General features: G+C 38.8%; 1 protein-coding gene across 3 annotated transcripts in view; it reads right to left on the reverse strand.

The window, feature by feature from the left end:
• Window positions 1-20616, reverse strand: part of arhgap46b (Rho GTPase activating protein 46b) — a 70725-nt gene that overhangs the window by 28042 nt on the left and 22067 nt on the right. The window contains exons 1-2 of one of the 3 annotated variants that reach the window (XM_056235304.1): window positions 11490-11635; window positions 8694-9131 (exon numbers count right to left, since the gene is read on the reverse strand). The exons of 1 other annotated variant lie outside the window; for it this stretch is intronic. In XM_056235304.1, the coding sequence (XP_056091279.1) occupies window positions 8694-9088 (395 nt within the window). In that variant the 5' untranslated portion in view covers window positions 9089-9131; window positions 11490-11635. Of the gene's footprint in view, window positions 1-8693; window positions 9132-11489; window positions 11636-20616 lie in introns of those variants that run through there. One more of the 3 variants, XM_056235303.1, reaches the window with a different exon arrangement.

The raw sequence follows: 20616 nt of genomic DNA on the forward strand, positions 1-20616 counted from the left end.
TAAAGTAGAAATCCAGAACACCACTGAAGGATCATGTGACACTGAAGACTGGAGTAATGATGCCGAAAATTCAGCTTTACAGTGACAAGGATGAATTATAGAAAATTGTAGATTTTACAGTTATTTTAAATTGTAATAATATTTCACAATATTACGTTTTTTCAAATAAATGCATGCCTTGACGAGCATAAGAGACTTTTCAAGGGAAAAAAGCATGGGTGTGTGTCCCGTTGGGTGGCCCTTGAGTTGAGCACTCGCCCTTGCCCTCTGTCTCTGATTCTTCCTTTATCTCTTGCAGCCCTATAATCTCACACACACACACACACACACACACACACACACACACACACACACACACACGAGTAAATAGTACTAGTGTCTACTTGATGTTACTAAACTTGCCTGCTTCATTTTAGTAGAAGCAGAAGATATACTTTGTTGTTTATTCCATCCCTCCCTTCATTTCTTAACCTGTATTCCTGTAATTACCAGTCGACCCACCTAAAAGCCTGCTATGCATTTGGTGAAGCTGGTTTTGAACCTGAACAGAGCGTTTCTGTGTTCACGGGGTGGAAGTCTCCTCCTCTGGGTCAGGAAGCATATGAATACCTCTCTGAGTACTGTGTGCGTGTGTGTGTGTGTGTGTGTGTGTATTTAAGTAGCACAATGCCAGTCTAGGATTGGTCAAAACTTCGCTCTGCTGTTTCTAGTATGGTGCTGTTCTATGGAAGCTTGTTTCTGTCACCGAATGAAAAATATCTCTTAATGATAATTGGTCTCTATACGTCTCTATGGCCGCATTGACATTACACGGTTCAAGTCACCCAATACCGATTTTTTTCCCATGTGGCACAGATCAGATATGACCCACTAATGTATAAGCAGGAAAAAAAAAAGAGATCGGTTTTAGGCCTCATTCATATGTGGAGATAAGTCTGATATGAATCGGATAAGTGCATTTTATTCCCCTCGCAAAGATAGTTATATACATAATTGAAAAAGCGACGGTGGCGAATGACGTCAACTCAGGTGGACACCACCCGCGATCACACCACTCTTTTCTAAGGTGAGGACGAAGGGTCAACCAGATGTTTTGCTGACCTTTAAAGATTGTGGGGGAAAGCAAAAGCTTGTATTATCATTTCGTCTGCGTACATTGAAAATGGCGCCGTTTTTACTTCCTTTTCAGCCTAAGCTTTTCCGGGTCAGTACATCTACCTTTGATTGGCTCTCAAAAGTGTATAGTGTAAATGCAGATATCAGATATGGATAACTTTTAAAAGAAGATTTAAAATAATTGGATATAGTCAACAAATTAGAATTGGGCATCAAGACCTGCAGTGCAAATACAGCCTAATTTGTTCAAACCCCAACCTGTGAGCATGAGCACCAGTGATAGTTATGCTGTCTTAGCGAACGGCACTCATGGAAAGTCTCAGGCACGTGTAGGCACATGTGAAAGTACACAATTTACCAGATCCTTTTCTCTAAAGACCACGTGCCACTGAAATATCTGCATGTCAGATATAACGTCGCCCCCACAGAGGAAAAGATAATGCATGAGATCTGAAAGGGACGCGTCCAATTAAAGCATCCGCACGCCGGATGATGGATCCAGGGATAGAAATAAAAACAATAACACAAACAACATGAGGTGGTCTGTCATGAGATGATCTCCACAGATTAAACCAGATGTCATGCTGTTCTTCAAACACATTCAGTGAAAACAGACACACACCCCTTGCTACTCATGAAAACTTTTCATTATCATGTCATTCCAAACAAATATGTTGTCATTTCAGTAGAAAATTGTGAAGAACCATTGATGCAACTAGTAAAAGTGCTATAAAAGTGGCCCATATGACTTTTTCTGAAGTAGGGCTGGGTGATTTGGTGATATTATCCCTAGAGTCCTGTATAATGACAGCACACCCAAGCACCCCAAAAACTATCGATATGGATTTTTGCCGATAACAGATTGTTTCAGAAAATCAACTCGATCAACTGGTCGACCTCTAATTACCACAATATCTTTGCTTGTTACGGTATAAAATCGAAAACGCTTATAAGCTAATTTCACTCACTAATATGCTTTATTTCAACTGTCAAAAATGATTTTTTAATAGTTAAGACTTTTTTAAGTTAAAGGGATAGTCCACTTTTTTTGGAAATAGGCTCATTTTACAACTCCCCCAGAGTTAAACTGTTAAGTTTGACCGTTTTTGAATCCATTCAGCCGATCTCCAGTTCTGACGGTACCACTTTTAGCATAGCTTAGCATACATCATTGAAGTGGACAAGACCATTAGTAGTTCTCAAAAAAGAGTTTCGATATTTTTCCTATTTAAAACTTTAAAACTCATTGTTGGCTGAACTATTCCTTTAAGCACAGATCTAGCCTGGTGCATGTCTTTCTCTGCTGGGATGAGGCTGGTAAAGGGGGATGAGGGGTTAAACCCACCCCTTTGTTCTCAACTCTAATCTGAAGGGATTTCTGCCTTCTACAGGAGGACATGATGCAAGAATGTATGAGACAGATTACTGCTGCCCACCTCAATCCTCTTTACCAGAGAAACCTCACAGCAAGGACAGACAAAGTAAACGAGCGAGAGGGAAGGATGGAACAAAGGAGGGAGTGAAAGAGACAGTTGAGTCACAGGACCCCATCCTGAGACTAATCTCTAGCACTCAATACATTACACACACATTTCAAGAATAAATGCAAATCTACTAACTGTCACATTATTGGCGGCACTTTGCGTTTTTGTCTTATTTCCACAAAAAAAGAAAAGCAATATTATCTCATTAAAATCCATGATTCTAAGCCCAAACAACTTTCGCAACTATCGTAAAACGCACAGGGATTGAACGGCCATGTGGAGAAATTGGGCATCAGGACTGCACCATTTTTTTGGTACCTCACGCCTCGACTAAAAATTTTGAATCAAATTTCGATTCCATATCATAGATTTGATTCTAGTTGAATGTTTTGTGTTACTTTTTCTATTTGACTGCGGTAAACCGTTTAATAGATCTTGAAGAAAAACAATCCTACTGAATTAAATGTGAATCTTCCCATTTTAGTCAACCTAATTTTATAAAACAAATTCCATTAAGCAGACTGCAATCGTTACACACAATTTACAAACAATAGGGCAAATAAAATAGAAAGAAAAATATACAAATTTAATAAACTTAAGTTTTTCAGGTATAGCCTAGTTTATTTAACATGCCATGCAGTAAGAAATACTACAGAAATTGAATAATTAAATGTAAAAATAAAACACTAGTCTTCACTGTATGAATGAGCCTTAAAATAAATTGATACATATTAAAAGACACAAAAGTGATTCAGACAGTGATTTCTTTTATTATTATTAATATTAATGAAACGGATGGCAACAGTTTATTAGGCTGCTATCCTTTTAAGAACGAATGCAAGGATTTCAGTAAATATGCACAAAAAATGTACAAGTAAATGTACCAATTGCTAATTACATAAATAATATGCAATTACTAATAATGATTATTATTATTATTATAATGATGTTTGCAAAACAACAAATATGCTGCAAATATATAGCAAATTCAACTTTTTTGGTCCTGTGAAATCTTAATTGGAATATGCAAAGATAGCTGTGTTTCAAACCCTAGTGAATGATGCCCAAAATGCTGTCTATGTAGGCAGCTCAATAGGTGCCATACTGGTCAAGCTAGTGAATCAGACTGGGCAGCTGTTTACCACAAGCTAATCAACCTAGTCCTGCTGGTTACGCTAGTTAAGAAGCATGGTGGAGATCAGCATTCAAAACATCACAAGCTAGCCATCAATTATCCAATATAAAATGTTACAACAACAAAGACAGTATAGCATTACAGTCAACCACCAACCAAAATATGACAAAATAAGAAAAACAAACTTATATTATATATTACAGTTTTGTTACTCATGTTACAAATTACAGTATGGCTCTACTCACCCACATAACAGAGTACACAAAAGTCAGAAAATCTGGAACACTAATACATATTTGTAGTGTGTGTACGGAGCCAAACCGAGGGCTCTTTGTCCATCTCTGGCAAAAAATCAGCTCTCACACACATTGACTTTAAGCCAGAGAGATGGCCCATATGTTAAAGGAGAGGGGGAAGAGCCCTCACAATGCCAATGCCCGATTAGAAAAAGGATAAACACATGCACACAGGTCTCTACCCCCATATTCCAGCTCACACGCTCAGACGGGTGCACTTAACTAGCAGCTTAGATTGCAAATTTCTCTAACTCTAACCAAAGGCTATGTTAAAGAACCAAAACAGCCGTCTACCTAGACAGCATTTTGAACATAATATGTGTGTTTCAAATTAAATCAAACGTTTGTTTGAAACATTTCAATATTTAGAACGTGCCTAATGATGCCCAAAGGCTGCTATCCAGGCAGGCAGTTCTCCAGGTTTTAAAACACAGCACAAGAACCCCTAAAGAGTGGACATCTTACCCTCTCTGACATCCACAGGACATGGAACACATGTATAAGTATAGAGATCCAGGTTTCCTCCATGACCTCAGGGACGTGCGCGGTGTGACTGTACCCAAAAACAGCTCAGTGTTACTGGGCTACGGCAGCTTGTGCTGGACGTCCTCTAGCTGCTGCATCTCACACACACACACACACACACACTATGTACAGGCTGGAACACTTGCCCTACTTTAATTGAGTGTGAGCTGCTAATGTGCTTTCCTGAGAACTAGTGCGTGCAACTCAGTGTTACTTCACTATCACTCAGGTGGACTATTAGTGCTTATCAATATTATTTTGAATTAGTTTTTACTTTCATGTTCTCAGTGTTCATTTTAATTAAAGGTTTTTAATATGGTTAATTGTTTTATTAATTTTAGTTGTACCGTAGTTTGTTATTTTAGTACATCAAGTTAAACTAAATGAAAATGAGACATACTGTATATATATTTTATTATTTTTGTATTATTATTTCAGTTAATGTTTATTTTATGCAAAGCAAATTATTTTATGGTGATAGTTTTAGTTAGCAATGATAAACCTGACACAACTGAAGAGAAAATATAATATAATAATATTATTAATATACCATTATAGTAATTATCCATATTTTTAATCAGGGTTTATTTTTATATTTTCAGTTTAAGTTAGATTTATTTTGTTATGTGCTTTTGTTTTTTTCTTAAAATATTTCTATTTAGCTTTAATGTATTTAAGTTTTAGTAATTTCAGTATGTCAACTTAAACTGATTTAATTTAGTTGGCAAAGCAACATATCTAATTTAAGTTTTAGTTATTCGTCATATTTAATGTTATTTCAGCTTTATTTCAAGTACCGGAAGCTATTTTTAATCATTTTAGTTTTAGTTAACAATAACAACACTGGATGAGAATTGTGTAGTCAACCTAAAAAAGAAACAACTGTGCGTCCTAAAATCAGATGCTGAAAAAAACAATAGGTCTATAGACGAGTGTGTGTGAGTGAGTGTGTATGTGTGTGTCCCACCCAAGAAGCTATACAATTAGAAAACAGGTATTAACACAGCAGTTTAAGAGGCACAGAGAAAGTGCATTCCAGGGTGTGTTACGGGTGTGTGTTAACAAGGAAAAGCGTGTGACCATTTAAGGCTGGTTTTGTTAGAGGAGTCTGCTAGGCACCTTTCTCTTTCTCGCTCTCATACACAGTGTTCTCAGTACCTGGCGCACTACCACATGAAAAGTGTATCTGTGCCAAAACAGCTTCAAGATTCCCAAATGAATAAAATATTAGGAGAACAGACCCAGCATGTTATTTTTACCCGCAAAAAGACTGAGGCTGACCCAGAGAGACAAAAGTGTGATATCATATGCCTTTTCCAGCATTAAGTCATACAGTGAGGCTCTTGGTTTCCAATGAAACAGAAATGCCTGAAATGCTGATCATCTGCTCAATTAAGTGAATGCCAATGCTTGTAGCGGTCCAAGAACAATTCATGCACTACTGGGTTCAGAATCAGATATTACAAAAGGATTTCATAGTGCAATCCTTGTGTGGTGCATTCTCGGTGTGGCCACAAGGGGCACTCATTAGCACAAGCCCTTTCTTCTTCTATGGTCAATTTTGATGGGGCAACAAAGTGATGAAAATCATGCGGGAATCACTTAACATTTTAATCTATGAGAAGTTGTAGTGGGTGAAAAGAAACCAATTCATTTTACCTGTATGCTTTTTTTTAACCCTTAAATGCATGAATTATTCATTAAAGGTGAATCCCATCATTAAAGGTGCATTGCGCAAGTCTCTGAGTTTTTGCAGAACTATGCCCCCTCTGGCGACAAGCGAAACTGCAACCAGAGGTGTGCACGCTCATGGACCACAGCATACGCACGCTTGCACGAGCTGTTCATAACCAAAGGAGCATCAGCCGCACTAATCTTTTGTTTACAGTCATATAATGTCTTCAGAGGTAATAAAGTTATAAATCTGCAAGTCATTTTAAATATATGAAAGGAAAGGCATTTGAGCAAATTACACACTAGTGTGTAAGGGGAAAACGGGGGTAGTAGAAAACTTCGGTTTTTGTTTCCATCTATCTCCATGTTGACTTGTTTTACGTGTTTACTGTATCCACTTATGAGTGTATTATTATGGAAACACGTTCATGAACAATATAAGTTATTACTTTGTAAAAGCCAACTGAGGATCCCGTTTGAGCCCTAGAGCAGACCGGAGATCTGTTCATTTGTTGAAAGCCTTCCCGATGTTGACTCTCGTCTTATTCCGACGCCTGTCTGACTCCAATTTGGACCTTTTGGTGGCACTATACAAAAGTTGTCTTTTCTTTGTCTTACGTGGAGTTTGCGTTGGGGTTTGGAATGAAGTACATGCCGGTCTCTTAGAATCCATCTTCTACTTTTGTCGAAAGTTGACTAAAGTTTTGTCGCTCGAGTTGTCTTCGCTGATACGGAGAATGGCGGTGAATACACAAACCTGCCAGACATAGCCAGGTGAGCGTGAACGCGCATGACGTCACGCCCAGTCTCACGTTCCGGCCCGAATCCCTCTTATTTATTTTACTGTACAGGATTATAGAGGCAATCTCAGTGATCAGAGAAGGGCTCATTCAGCCCATCAGGCAATTGTTTAAGCATGTATGGGTTAGAAAAACGGGTATTTTTAACATGAAATGTTGCGCAATGCACCTTTAAAGCGAATCGTCTTTGGCGACCCGGATCTATATCTAACACGGATGGATCTGTAACTGCCACAATAGTATACAACTCCCCTGATATTTTAATAAAATATAGCATATTTTGTTACCTTTTGGAACTTGGAAGGGTTTCATTTGAGCAGATGTGTTTTCCCATCAGAGCTCATTTCCCAGAACATTCAGCATCTGGCTCATATTCGTCATCTCGACCATATTCTCAAAACTACTGTTTTCAACGTCTTCAAAATCAGTATTTTGAACGCTGACGGTGTCTTCTCCAGATCCACCATCAAGAAAAAAATATACTTGCACTATTACATACCTTGGGTCACTAGTGACCCTATACAGTTTTTACAAAAAAACTTATTTTAAAATAATGTTTTCTAAAATAAAACATTATTTTAGATTTTTTTTCTTGTTATATTGTTTATAATGAAATGATTGAGGAATACTGAGTAGGTTGATGTCTAAGTTTAAAAAATGAAGATAGTGAATGACGTCCCGTGTCAATAAAGACACAAGGTATGCGTTTAAGTGTTAAATACTGGTCTCTTTTTAATTATCAAACACTCCCTTGTTAACATACACATCACAACTTGGCTTCAGCTCCTTCCAGCCAAATATACGCACAACAGCTTCTATAACTGTGTGTATCAGTGAGAGAGGGAGGGCAGGTGATGGAGTTCTTCTTGCAGGGCAGAACTGGAAATGTAAGGTAAACGAAGTTACTTATTTTCAAAATAGACTAGTTGGTGGGTTGCCTGAATAAGTAGCTTGTCTTAAGGAAGCTACAATAGACGGTCGTGTTGACAAGCTCTTATGTGTATACTGGCAACTCTATACTAGCAGGATACTAGCAACTCTAGTCTAAATGAGTGCAAAGGCAGTTTTAGCGGGTGAGAAGTTCGGGACATAAATACCGCAGACACTTGGGGCTTAAGTTTTCAAGAAGACTAGTGTCGTTCTCTGGTGCCCTGAAAACAGATTCCACAACAGCCAAATGAACCACCCAAAGAGTGTGAAATGGACTCCGGTCCACACCAAAATCTCTAGTGTGAAAGTGGCAGGAGCAAGAACAGCAGCCTATGCAGAACTAATGTGCTAACCAGACCACGATGAGTCAAGATGCTGAGATTGCGGCCCAACAAAGAGACAGATTAAAATCACCATTCCTGGCAATAAGAAATCCCATTAAACACAGCCATGAAAATGTGCGTCACAGAGAGCGGAGCTCAAGGGTTTGACGTCATACCAAACCTGTAAGACTTTCTTCTGCAGAATACAAAAGATACAGTATGTTGAACAATGTTTTTTGTCCATACAATGGAAGTCAGTAGGGTCCAAAGCAACATGGGACCCCACATGAAAGAAAGTCATGCAGGTTTGGAATGACATGAGGGTGTGAATCAATGACAGAAATGTTGCTTTCGGGGGGTGAACTATTCCTTTAATTGTCACCATGAGAAGTCCAAGTTTAATTGCTCACCTATTTCCCTGGCTCCTTTTCTCCAAACTGTCCCCTTTGCCATTGGACGAGGGCGTCTCCCTCCCACTCTCCTGCTCCAGTGAGGAGGACTGTGTGGATGAAACCAGTCCAGGCACGGGAGTCCGTTTGCCATCCGCCGGTCCTCTAGGGATCCTCCCTTGACCCCTCATCTCGACCTCAGAGCTCCTCTTCAAGGCTTGGAGTTGCGCTAGAGGCACTATGTCGCAGTTTTGAGGCCTGTGCCAGACCGTCTGCTGGCTCGTACAGTTGTAGTAGTAGAACCGATTGTTATTGCCGTCGAAAAGCTCCCACCACTGGTTGCCGTCCGACTGACGGACAGGGGCGCCGGGCAGCGGTTCCCACCCGCACTCGCCAGTCAGCAGGTTGACATACATGCGCTGCCTTGAGCGCGGCTCCACGATCTCCACCCAGTCAGACCTAGAGAGAGGACACATGGGGGATGTAGTCAGGATATTTTCCATTCATTAAAAGTGGATGGGAACTGAAGCAGTCAAGCTCCAAAAACAACTGAATTGCACTACTGCTGAATTGCGTTATTTATAAAGTCTTCTAAAGCCACAGAACAAAAAAGTCATTCACATGACAGTATTTTAATTTAGGAGTGCACTACACCTTATATTCACAGTTCAAATGAGGAAGTCCTATTTAGACTATTTATTCTGTGTGACTCTTCACTCGTAACAGCTGAGGAGAGCTGTACTTTAACTTCAACAGGAGAGGTGTGAGCCAGGAAACCTTCAACTCGCAAGGACTTACCATGGTTCAAACTCACGCACATGGTAAACCTGCAGCATCAATCACTCAACTTGCGGGATTCGTCACCGGATATGTTCAGACAAACATGCATACATGCAAGTTTTCCCACAGTGTGTTTTTGGAAAATGTAGTGAAACCTCTTCCCTCAATGTGAGGTCGAACGGGCTTACAGAGCCAGAACTGTCATTTAAAGACGACCAGGCACACGGCCCAGAGACAAGAGCATGGAGTCGTGGGTATTGGGTAAGATAGGGAATCTGGCTCTTTGCCTGTCCTGCATTGCTCTGATCTTCTCTCACCAAGAGTTACAACAAAGGATCTGAGGCTTGAGAATAACAGCTGCCCAACAGCACACAGAGACTGCTTTAGAGCACAGTCTGAGACGCTACAGAGAAACATCTACAAACACAACAAAACACCTGTTCAGCTCAAAACCAAAAGGTCAAAACCTGAAGTGCACCTGTTTCTGTCTTTAATGCAGTTTATTATTTTTGTCTGATGTTAAGCCTTTTCTTCACAAACTGGAAAGGAGTCATTTAATGTCCAAAAGAAGTTATTTTTCCCATCTTTGAGTATGATGTCATCTGACACATATAACAACAACCCACTCAAATATGGCACCAGATTGACCCTTAAAAAGGACTTGGGAGGGATAGTTCACCCAAAAATGATACTTCTGTCATCATTCACTCACCCTCAAGTTGTTCCAAACATGTATGACAATCTTTTTTTCTGTGGAACGCATTTTAAAGAATATTGGTAACTAAATAGTTTTGGTTACCACTGACCTCCACTGTGTGGACAAAAATAAGAGATTTCTCAAAATATCTTATTTTGCGTTCCACAGAAGAAAGAACAGGTTTGTGCAGGTTTGGAACGACATCATGATGAGTAAATGATGACAGCATTTTCATTTTGGGGTGAACTCTTTGCTTTTGGTGTCACCTAATCTATTTATCTATTTAGGTTTATTTTAATAAATAATAATAATAATAACATTTTCACAAATTCATTTTGGGTTTTCTTGTAATGATAACTATCAACCTAACTAGCAGCTCATAAAATACCCACGTTACATTTTACATTTTTAACACTTTACGTTTTTTTGTCCAATGAGAATAAGCCATCAGAACAGCAGTAACTGTGGGTGTATACACAGCGAAAAAACTACATGTGCTGACTGGGTTTTTGCTTAAACCGTTTAACCAATAACAGAATACCATTTTAGGCATTTACATAATCTTACAGTTAGTTATCAAGCATTGAATCATTGTAAATGCATTAGTACAATTTTATGAAAATTTAAGTGACTGCAAAAAAGTCAATTTCATACCAGGCAGCTTTCTGTTGGTCAACACTGTGAATTCACATGAAAAACGAAATCTGTGAGCCGGGGAAATCTTTCCCCCTTAAGCAAAATTCCAGTTTACGCGGATTCCAATTGAAATTACTGGATTTCGCTCTCAAAATTTCACCAAACAATGGTAAATGTGACTGAACTTTAAACATTAAATGCATTCATTTTTATATTTTCTCCAAAACCGCTACTTTTCCAGAAATGAAATAACACTGTATATTTTTTTAAAAACTAAACACTGTGTTGTCAGAGTTGATATTGTGGCTTTGTATATATGGTCAGACACTTGCATTAAATATGAATATACGATTACAAGGTTTCTGCCCGACAGCGACAATTTACATCTTAGTACATAATATCATTACATACCAAAACGTCATATCAAAACATCAATCCAATAAGAACAACAATCCAAACTGTTCCAGCTTTCATATTAAAACTGTCCCACACACACCGAAACATTAAACAGCATTAGACTCTACCTGTATAGGATCCCACACACATGTCTGTGTCACTCTTCTGAAGTCATGATGAAGTTAATGTTCGGAAACCAAATCCACACAACAGACTACAGGGACAATCACTCTGAGTCTGTGTAGCTTCCTCTTTTGACTCAAGGAGGTGAGAAGAAGTGTGTGTTTGTGTGTGAGAGAGACATCTACCTCCACTGTGAGGGTCTTTCCAGGACAGTGAGTCGGCCCTACACTATCCCAGCATGCAGAGCGAGGGCCATCTGCTGTGTAAGGGGTCAGCAGCGGCCCTGTAAACCCGACCACAAGCCCTGACCCCCCACACTCACATGACCAGAGGGACGGGAATAGAAAGCCTTTGAGCTAAAGGAGGGCACGTGTCGGAAGAAGAGGAAAGGAGTCTGTGAGATGATGAGAGGAAATAGAAACAGAACAAGAGAGTGAAGTCACTGTGACCTCTGTGACTAAGTGTCTTTCTCCATGTGATTAAACTTTACACACTGAGCACAGACCAGCATGTCACCATGAGGCATCTGAAAACAAACCAGATGCCGTTTCATCAATCATGACACACACCACTGCTCAAAAGTTTGGAATAATGAACATTTTTTAAATGTTTTTGAAATAAGTCTCTATGTCATCAATATGAATATTCAGTTTTAATGTGTTTAAAAAATATAATTTATTCCAGTGATCAAAGCTGAATTCGCAGCATCATGACTCCAGTCTTCAGTGTCACATGATCCTTCAGAAATCATTCTGATATGATGATTAGATGCTCAAGAAACATTTCTGATTATTATCAATGTTGAAAACAGTTAGGCCTATACGGCTTAATATTTTTGTGGAAATCATGATACGTGACCATTCAAAAGTTTGAGGTAAGAACGATTTATTTTTAATAATTAATACTACATTCAGCAAGGACCCATTAAATTGATAAAAAGTGACAGACATATATAATGTTACAAAAGGTTTCAAATAAATGCTGTTCTTTGGAATATTTTATTTATCAAATAATCATGAATTTTTTTTATTGGTTTCCAAAACTAAACAAAAATTAAACAGTTGTGTTACCATTTTCTAAATTGATAATGATAAGAGTCATTATTAGTAACTGATCACCAAATCAATGGCTGCTGAAAATTCAGCTTTCCCATAACAGGAATAAATTACATAAAAATATATTCAAATAGAAAAACAACAACAACAACAACAGTTCTTAAAAAATATTAGGGCTGTCAAACGATTAATCGCGATTAATCGCATCCAAAATAAAAGTTTGTGTTTACATAATATAAACTCACCGGCCACTTTATTAGGTACCCCATGCTAGTAACGGGTTGGACCCCCTTTTGCCTTCAGAACTGCCTCAATTCTTCGTGGCATAGATTCAACAAGGTGCTGGAAGCATTCCTCAGGGAGTTTGGTCCATATTGACATGATGGCATCACACAGTTGCCGCAGATTTGTCGGCTGCACATCCATGATGCGAATCTCCCGTTCCACCACATCCCAAAGATGCTCTATTGGGTTGAGATCTGGTGACTGTGGAGGCCATTTTAGTACAGTGAACTCATTGTCATGTTCAAGAAACCAATTTGAAATGATTAGAGCTTTGTGACATGGTGGAAGTAGCCATCAGAGGATGGGTACATGGTGGCCATAAAGGGATGGACATGGTCAGAAACAATGCTCAGGTAGGCCGTGGCATTTAAACGATGCCCAATTGGCACTAAGGGGCCTAAAGTGTGCCAGGAAAACATCCCCCACACCATTACACCACCACCACCAGCCTGCACAGTGGTAACAAGGCATGATGGTTCCATGTTCTCATTCTGTTTACGCCAAATTCTGACTCTAACATCTGAATGTCTCAACAGAAATCGAGACTCATCAGACCAGGCAACATTTTTCCAGTCTTCAACTGTTCAATTTTGGTGAGCTCTTGCAAATTGTAGCCTCTTTTTCCTATTTGTAGTGGAGATGAGTGGTACCCGGTGGAGTCTTCTGCTGTTGTAGCCCATCCGCCTCAAGGTTGTGCGTGTTGTGGCTTCACAAATGCTTTGCTGCATACCTCGGTTGTAACGAGTGGTTATTTCAGTCACTGTTGCCCTTCTATCAGCTCGAACCAGTCTGGCCATTCTCCTCTGACCTCTGGCATCAACAAGGCATTTCCGCCCACAGAACTGCCGCTCACTGGATGTTTTTTCTTTTTCGGACCATTCTCTGTAAACCCTGGAGATGGTTGTGCGTGAAAATCCCAGTAGATTAGCAGTTTTTGAAATACTCAGACCAGCCCTTCTGGCACCAACAATCATGCCACGTTCAAAGTCACTCAAATCAACTTTCTTCCCCATACTGATGCTCGGTTTGAACTGCAGGAGATTGTCTTGACCATGTCTACATGCCTAAATGCACTCAGTTGCCGCCATGTGATTGGCTGCTTAGAAATTAAGTGTTAACGAGCAGTTGGACAGGTGTACCTAATAAAGTGGCCGGTGAGTGTATGTGTGTGTACTGTGTATAATTATTTTTAATACATAAATACCCACACATGCATGTGTATTTAAGAAATATTTGCATGTATATTCTGTATATAGACTGAATGTAGCCTATATATAATGTATATTTTATATAAATATAAACATTTATATAATAAATAACATTTGTTTCTTAAATATATACGTGTGTGCTTTTATATACAAAATAATTATACACAGTACGCACCCATATATTATGTAAACACAAACTTTTATTTTGGATGCAATTAATCGTGATTAATCATTTGACAGCCCTAAAAAATATATAATATTTCACAATATTACTGTTTTTCTGTATTTTTGATCAAATAAATTCAGCCTTGGTGAGCAGAAGAGACTTTAAAAAAAAAAAAAAAAAAACATTTAAAACAATCAACTTTTGGCCAGCAGTGTAAAATACTGAAATCACTATTTCAAGCAAGAGAGGAATAGGCAGGATTTGTTGTTTGGATCTTACAGTCACACGATGAAAACAGAGCCGTGTTGTTTGAGAAATACACCACGATTCTCTGACTAGATAAAGACAGTATTGAGCTGGAGAAAAACAAAACTCTGTATAAACTTTCACAAGCGCATTTGTGTCCGTGCGTGTTTCAAAGGAAAATATGCTTGTGCTTTTGGAGAAACGGCCCCAGAAACAGCCTGGAAATAAACCAGACTTTCTTTTCTCTGCTTGCCTTTCATGAGAAGAGGTCAGAGTGCCATTAATGAACATTTAACTCTCGGTGGTAAATGCTTTCTTGGACATGAGATTCAGTGGTTGTGTGTGTGTGTGTCCAGTGCTCTGAACATGTCTAGACGGATGCTGACAGTGTGGGAAGACCAGCTGCTCTTACTGTACACAGAAGCTTAAACTGCCCACTTTCCTCATCCATTTCCTCTTTTTATGTTACCGTACTATACTGAGATCAGTTGTGTGACTGTTCTTGACACAAGGAAAATGCAGCTTTTTATATGCAAATAAAGCAATGTAATTATGTAATATACAGTATATAGAAACAAATATGGAAATAACAAAAAAATAAATCTAGATTATTAAAAAGTAAATTATGAAAATTATGTAAATATTTGATGTAATAAAGATTAACAAAAAAATAACATTTATTTTGGCATTTTCTATTTCTATTTTTTGACATTTGCTATGGAAAGTTCAGACATTAAAATTTAATATAATTCAATAAAAAAAAATCGTAATAAATGTGTAAAATGTGTGATGTGTCCAAATAAACATTTTATTTTGAAATGTGATTTACATAATAAAATATTTATTTTGGCACGTAACACATTTTACAGATTAAATAAAAAATTAAACTAGTTTAGTATTAAATTAAAAACTAAATAAATTAAATGTATTGTACAAACATCCTGTTTCATGCACATACATCATAAAAAAAAACAGATTTCAATTTTAATAAAATAAATATAAATTTTAGTACAATTTCATGGGTTCTTTAATTGTCATGTCTATTTATTTTAAATCTGAAGCTGAAAAGTAAATCTTTAAAAACCACCTGCTGTGAATATTTTTTGTGTCCTCATGTGACTGTTTCTTTTTTCCTGGTTTTGTTTTTGTCATTTCTGTGGCCTGCACGCAAACACCAGGCTCTCAGGGTCTGACATGAGGACATGGCCAACACATTAATTATATCCAGCATCGTAAACCCTTCCAGTATATGACTGCTGGGAAACCCGCACCTCATTTGAATGTGTGTTTAAGCCCGTCAAAGCAAGTGATGAGTCTATTTCTGTCCCTATCTCTCTCTCCTAAAGAGCAAAGGAAGCCACCATGCTAATTTGAGTGGGGAACACACACATGCTCTCCAACAGCATGTAGCGATAGCAAATACAAACACACACACACACACAAATCCCCCTCCAGCTTCACAGCTGTGCCTCTTCCCAGGGCAACTTGTCATCTGTTGAAAAGTTCATCCGTGCACTGAGGGAAGAACGGCCTGGTTCTCTGGATGATTGCGGGCCGCTGTGTTTGAGGATGTAAGAGCTTGTTTTAATCCTCTGTGGAGAGCGCCGCTCAGACGGACGGGCTCCCGTGACTGTACAGGATCAGAGAAGTTTAGCATCTGATTTGTTTACGCTGTGGTCGCGGTTGGAAGCCTCACGCAAGGGAGCATCACGTGCGTATGAGTGCGCATGTAAACATGATGCCTATCGTGTTCAGCTCTCTTATTCTATATTTCAGAGTACATCTGCTTTCATTTCCCTGTGAAGTCATTCATGCTTTATTCGACAGCACATCCGGCTGTAAAGACCTACATGAATTTTTCAGTTTTAGTTTTTGGAATCCAAACATGTATGCGAATTAGATTTCAAAGCTTTAGCAGAGGGGGAGATTATCAAAGAACGATGATTTACACTTTGACCTGTACTGCCCTACAAAGCAAAAAGGCAGTAACTACGCAGAGTGCAGAACAGAGAAAAATGACTTTAAAGTTATCCTGTCATCCAGCCTAAGTAGTTGTAGGTAGATTATTGGACATGTGGCTGTTTTGTTACTTTATATTAGCTTATTCTTTGTACATATCAATCCTCATATTTAATTTGATATTTTACCCCTATTTTGCAGTTACTGTATTCTTGCTTTGTATTACTTACCAAAAACGTGGCACCATACCAAGGGAAAAGGCAGTAACTACAGATTCTCCAAAAACTTTTTTGCCACAACTTGGGCTCTGAGTCTGATACACTGTGTTTGAAATAATTTGAACCATTTGGACAACATTTTCAAAAATTGTGTGTTGCGAAACTAGTGTTGCGGAGCGGGCGTGTTACGGATATGGGGTGTACATTTTTAGTAATCAAAAATCATGTCTAATTAATTGAAATCATGAAACTTTCATTATAAACTATTATTAAACTTAAACAATATTTTAAAAACAAACATTTTTGGTCAAACAACATGCTGCACAATGAGCTTTACTGTTAAAATTACATTGAAGAAAAATTGTGATTATTCCTTTAAAATTTAAGTTTTAATCTTAATTTATTTGTAGTGTTAGTATTATTATTACATTGAGACGTTTCTAAATTCTACTGTACAGCAGTAATATTATTTCTTGTCAAGTTAAACCGAACTTTTATTTTGACGGGTTGCCGTGAAGACCGTGTCCTCATATAGGCAAAAAAACAGCTCGAGCGTCACACACGTGCTTCAGCGCGCGAGTGTGTGTGTGTGTGTGTGTGTGTTAGTTTGGTAGGGGAACAATTAGGGGAAACACTGCATCTCAAACAAAATTTGTGGAAGTTAGAAGCGTGAAATCGCGAATGTTAAAACCGTCCCGTGAGGATGCCGCGAAATCAGCTGTGTGTTCACCATGGCAACAGTAACTACACTGCGCAGCAACACAGTTATTTTTTGTTAGGTAAAACATAACAAGAATACAGTAATGGATGTTACTGTACTCTTGCTTTGTTTCACTAGGGCTTTTTGCAGTTACTGTACAAACGACTACCATTTTTCTCCAAAACGACACACATTTGAGATAAGATGTTTTGTCACATAACAAAGGATGCCTTGAATGTCATGAAAATGATAATAACTCATTTTTGACCAAAAATGCAGTTACTGCCTTTTTGCTTTGTAGGGCAGTGTAGGTTAATAGCATTTTTTTTTGGTCATGATTTATGGATTTAAAGGCCCCCTGAAATCAAAATTAAGGTTATGAATAAGCTGGTGTGTTCCAAAACAATGACAAAATTCGCATTTAGGAGATATAAGCATTCAAAACGTAGACTCTCACCTCCGCTAAAATGGATCACGGATTTTTATGACGTCACCGGCGCGGACTTAAGCTTCTCGTCACATCTTCAGTCCAATCAAATGCTCTCTAGAATCTGAAGCGTCCCGTGACTCCCGCCTCCTATGCTATAAACAACACCCGGCCAAAGCGACCGTTGACGCGTCATGGAGCAATAAGCGTTGGAGATGTGTGTTCGCTTGCTCCTCAAACGCTCGAGTTTTATTCCGTTTTCCAACTGTACTTTGGTTAAGAATGAAATGGCTAGAATTTATTCACACCTCTACTATTGATTCCAATGTATCATCAGCGCTCGAATTCGCTTTCATGGAGCTGTCAAGTACGACTTGCAATCTGTGAGGTAAACTAACCGCTAATGGCTATTTGAAAAGGGGGAGGAGCCATTCAATATGTCCCGCCTTAGTTTCTTGTTTCAGTGGAAATGACATCAACGCATTAAACAAAGGCACTTCAGTGGGCCTTTAACACACACACACACAACTCTGTGTTATCTCTCATTCTTAAACGTATTGCCTTTCTCTCCAGATTTCTTTGTGTGTACTTGAATACTACATCTTCTCATAAAAATGAATCAGTGGAAAACAACAGACACTACTTGACAAAGTACTCATTTTGGCTTCAAACCTCTGAAACCACCAGAGGCAGGAGGGAGGAAAGCAGTTTACATGAATTAGGATGCTCAGTCTAACAAACACTGCTCTGAAAGGTGATTTATTTGTGCCTTCGGATGGCCATTCATTACCTGTGGGGTGTGTAAATTTCAAATCAGGTCTGTTTTGCTCTATGACACACAGTGAATTTGAGTCAAAGCCAGACAGACAGTCCCACTATGAGCTGACTCACATAACCCTTTTGTGTGCTTCCAAAAGAAAAAAAAGTCTAAATGCGTTGTTGTTACACATTGTTGTTTACGTCTACAATGCTACTCTCTTGGTTTTGTTCAGTGTTTGGCATGAACACAAATTTACAGCTAATAAAACCCTGCAAAAACAGCAAAATACCAACAATGATTATAATAAAATGTTTTTTTTTAATGTGATAAAATTAGAAGGAACAATAATGTAAACGTAAAGGTGCTGTATGTAACTTTTTCCCTCTACTAAAGCATAAAAATAGCATAATAAGTTTGCAGATATTTAGGAAACATTCACATACTTGTTTTTCTGAAAAAAACTTCTACATCCAGTTATTTTACTTTGAAATGTGCGTCCCGTGTTGGAATATCTGTTTTGGTCTGTGTGATCTCGACCACTGCCAGTTCACTCAATAGTATTTCGACACCCCGGGATGCCAGTTGGCAGGAACCACAGCGTATTGCAGCCAGCGAACAAACTGGGTCAGAGATTGCAGATTCTACCCGACCTAAAAAGCCTCGGTATCCATCTAAAAATCTTAATGAACGAGAGCATATTAAAACACGGATAAATCAACTCATCAACTTACAGTGTGTAAGTCTCCTCGGCTTTCATTGTCAGTTGTGCTCGTTCCTGTTGCGTGTCCTCAAACTGGCAACCCGCGTGAGCGTCGAGTCTGAGGAGGCGGGGGCGGGGGAAACAACGATCTCTGATATTTTGAATTTGGACTGCAGTACCTATTTCGACCACTAGCTGTCATTCTTACAGACTGCACCTTTAATTTGCAGACAGAAAAGGCTGATAACTTCCTGACAGATGACAGCAGGAAAATACTAATTTTACGTTACCCAACTTCTATCTCAGCATGTATTCTGGCCCACTCTGTAGTTTACTCTGCAAGAACCGCCCACTTAGACAGGAAAGGCTTGCAAGATGAATGTGAAATGTAGGATATCGAGTTTATGTGATATTACGTTTCTCAAAACAAACTGCGACGCCCGTTCTTCTGTATGGTACGTGTGAGATATCACTGAAACAGGCACACCTGTTCTACTCACTTTTGTGATCACTACTCACTTAACATTATGTAAATAAACACAAGCTAGCACTTCACACACACACACACACACACAGCACTTTACACTATACCATCTGTCTCTGTTTTGAATGAAGGTTCCTATCCTACGCACTGTTTTGAATGACATTCACTGACCTCACTTTTCTGACATCATCTCTGCTGAAACAAATATACCTTCTCCAACAGAAGTCATGTGGGGGATTGTGTACAAAAGGTTTTTCAGCAAATTTTTGATCACGTATATGACAGTTGTTTTAGGGTTAAAAAGGTCTCCCTACTGTGATTTCGCCCATAACGGGATATGACATGCAGTCAGAAGTGAAGACACAGTGCACTGTGGGTCCACATTTGAAATATCGTGAGTGTTTACATTTCTGTCTGGCATGTTGTGTGTCTTCAAAGAAAGAGAAATCAAACCACCCTGCTTTATCAGTGAACTCTACATTAACACACTTTGTGTAGTGCAAATCAAGCATGAACTCCTCTATCTCGAAGTTATGTAAACAGAATTCATAAACCCACAGCCATAAGAGTGATACAGATGAACTGCTAAATTCAAGAGTCCAAGTATAAAGGATGCCAGAGGAATCAATATACGAAATTATCTTTGTGTTTTGATTGGTGAGATCAAACAAACTTTTGTTTAGAGCGTGAGATATGGAATGCGACATAGCTTCAGATTATGCAGTGTGTGTGTGTGTGTGTGTGAGAGAGTTGAGCGCAGTGTGTGGTCTTGAGGAGAGGAATGCTTACTTCTGTACTTGTGTGACTGAAGGGCAATCTCTATCCATTCACCTCCAAGGACACCTGCATGCCATTCCAGAGCACTTTGAACTGTGTGTCACTGCCAGAACTCTGTGTGTGTGTGTGTCTCATGTTCAAACAGAAAGTAGAAAACTTTTAAGCCGAGACCTGAGGCACATGGACACGCCTCCATTCCAACCTTGATGACTTGCAAATAAATTTTACTGGCATGATGAAACAGGTTTTAGGTAGTTTTGATGGTGCGTGTAAAGGCAAGGTTCACTATTAATATTGATCAAAAACAACAGTTTGTTGAACTCTAAA

The sequence above is a fragment of the Rhinichthys klamathensis genome, unplaced genomic scaffold (genome assembly GCF_029890125.1).
Source record: "Rhinichthys klamathensis goyatoka isolate OS25496 unplaced genomic scaffold, OSU_Roscu_1.1 h1tg000419l_1, whole genome shotgun sequence".
NCBI lineage: Eukaryota > Metazoa > Chordata > Actinopteri > Cypriniformes > Leuciscidae > Rhinichthys > Rhinichthys klamathensis.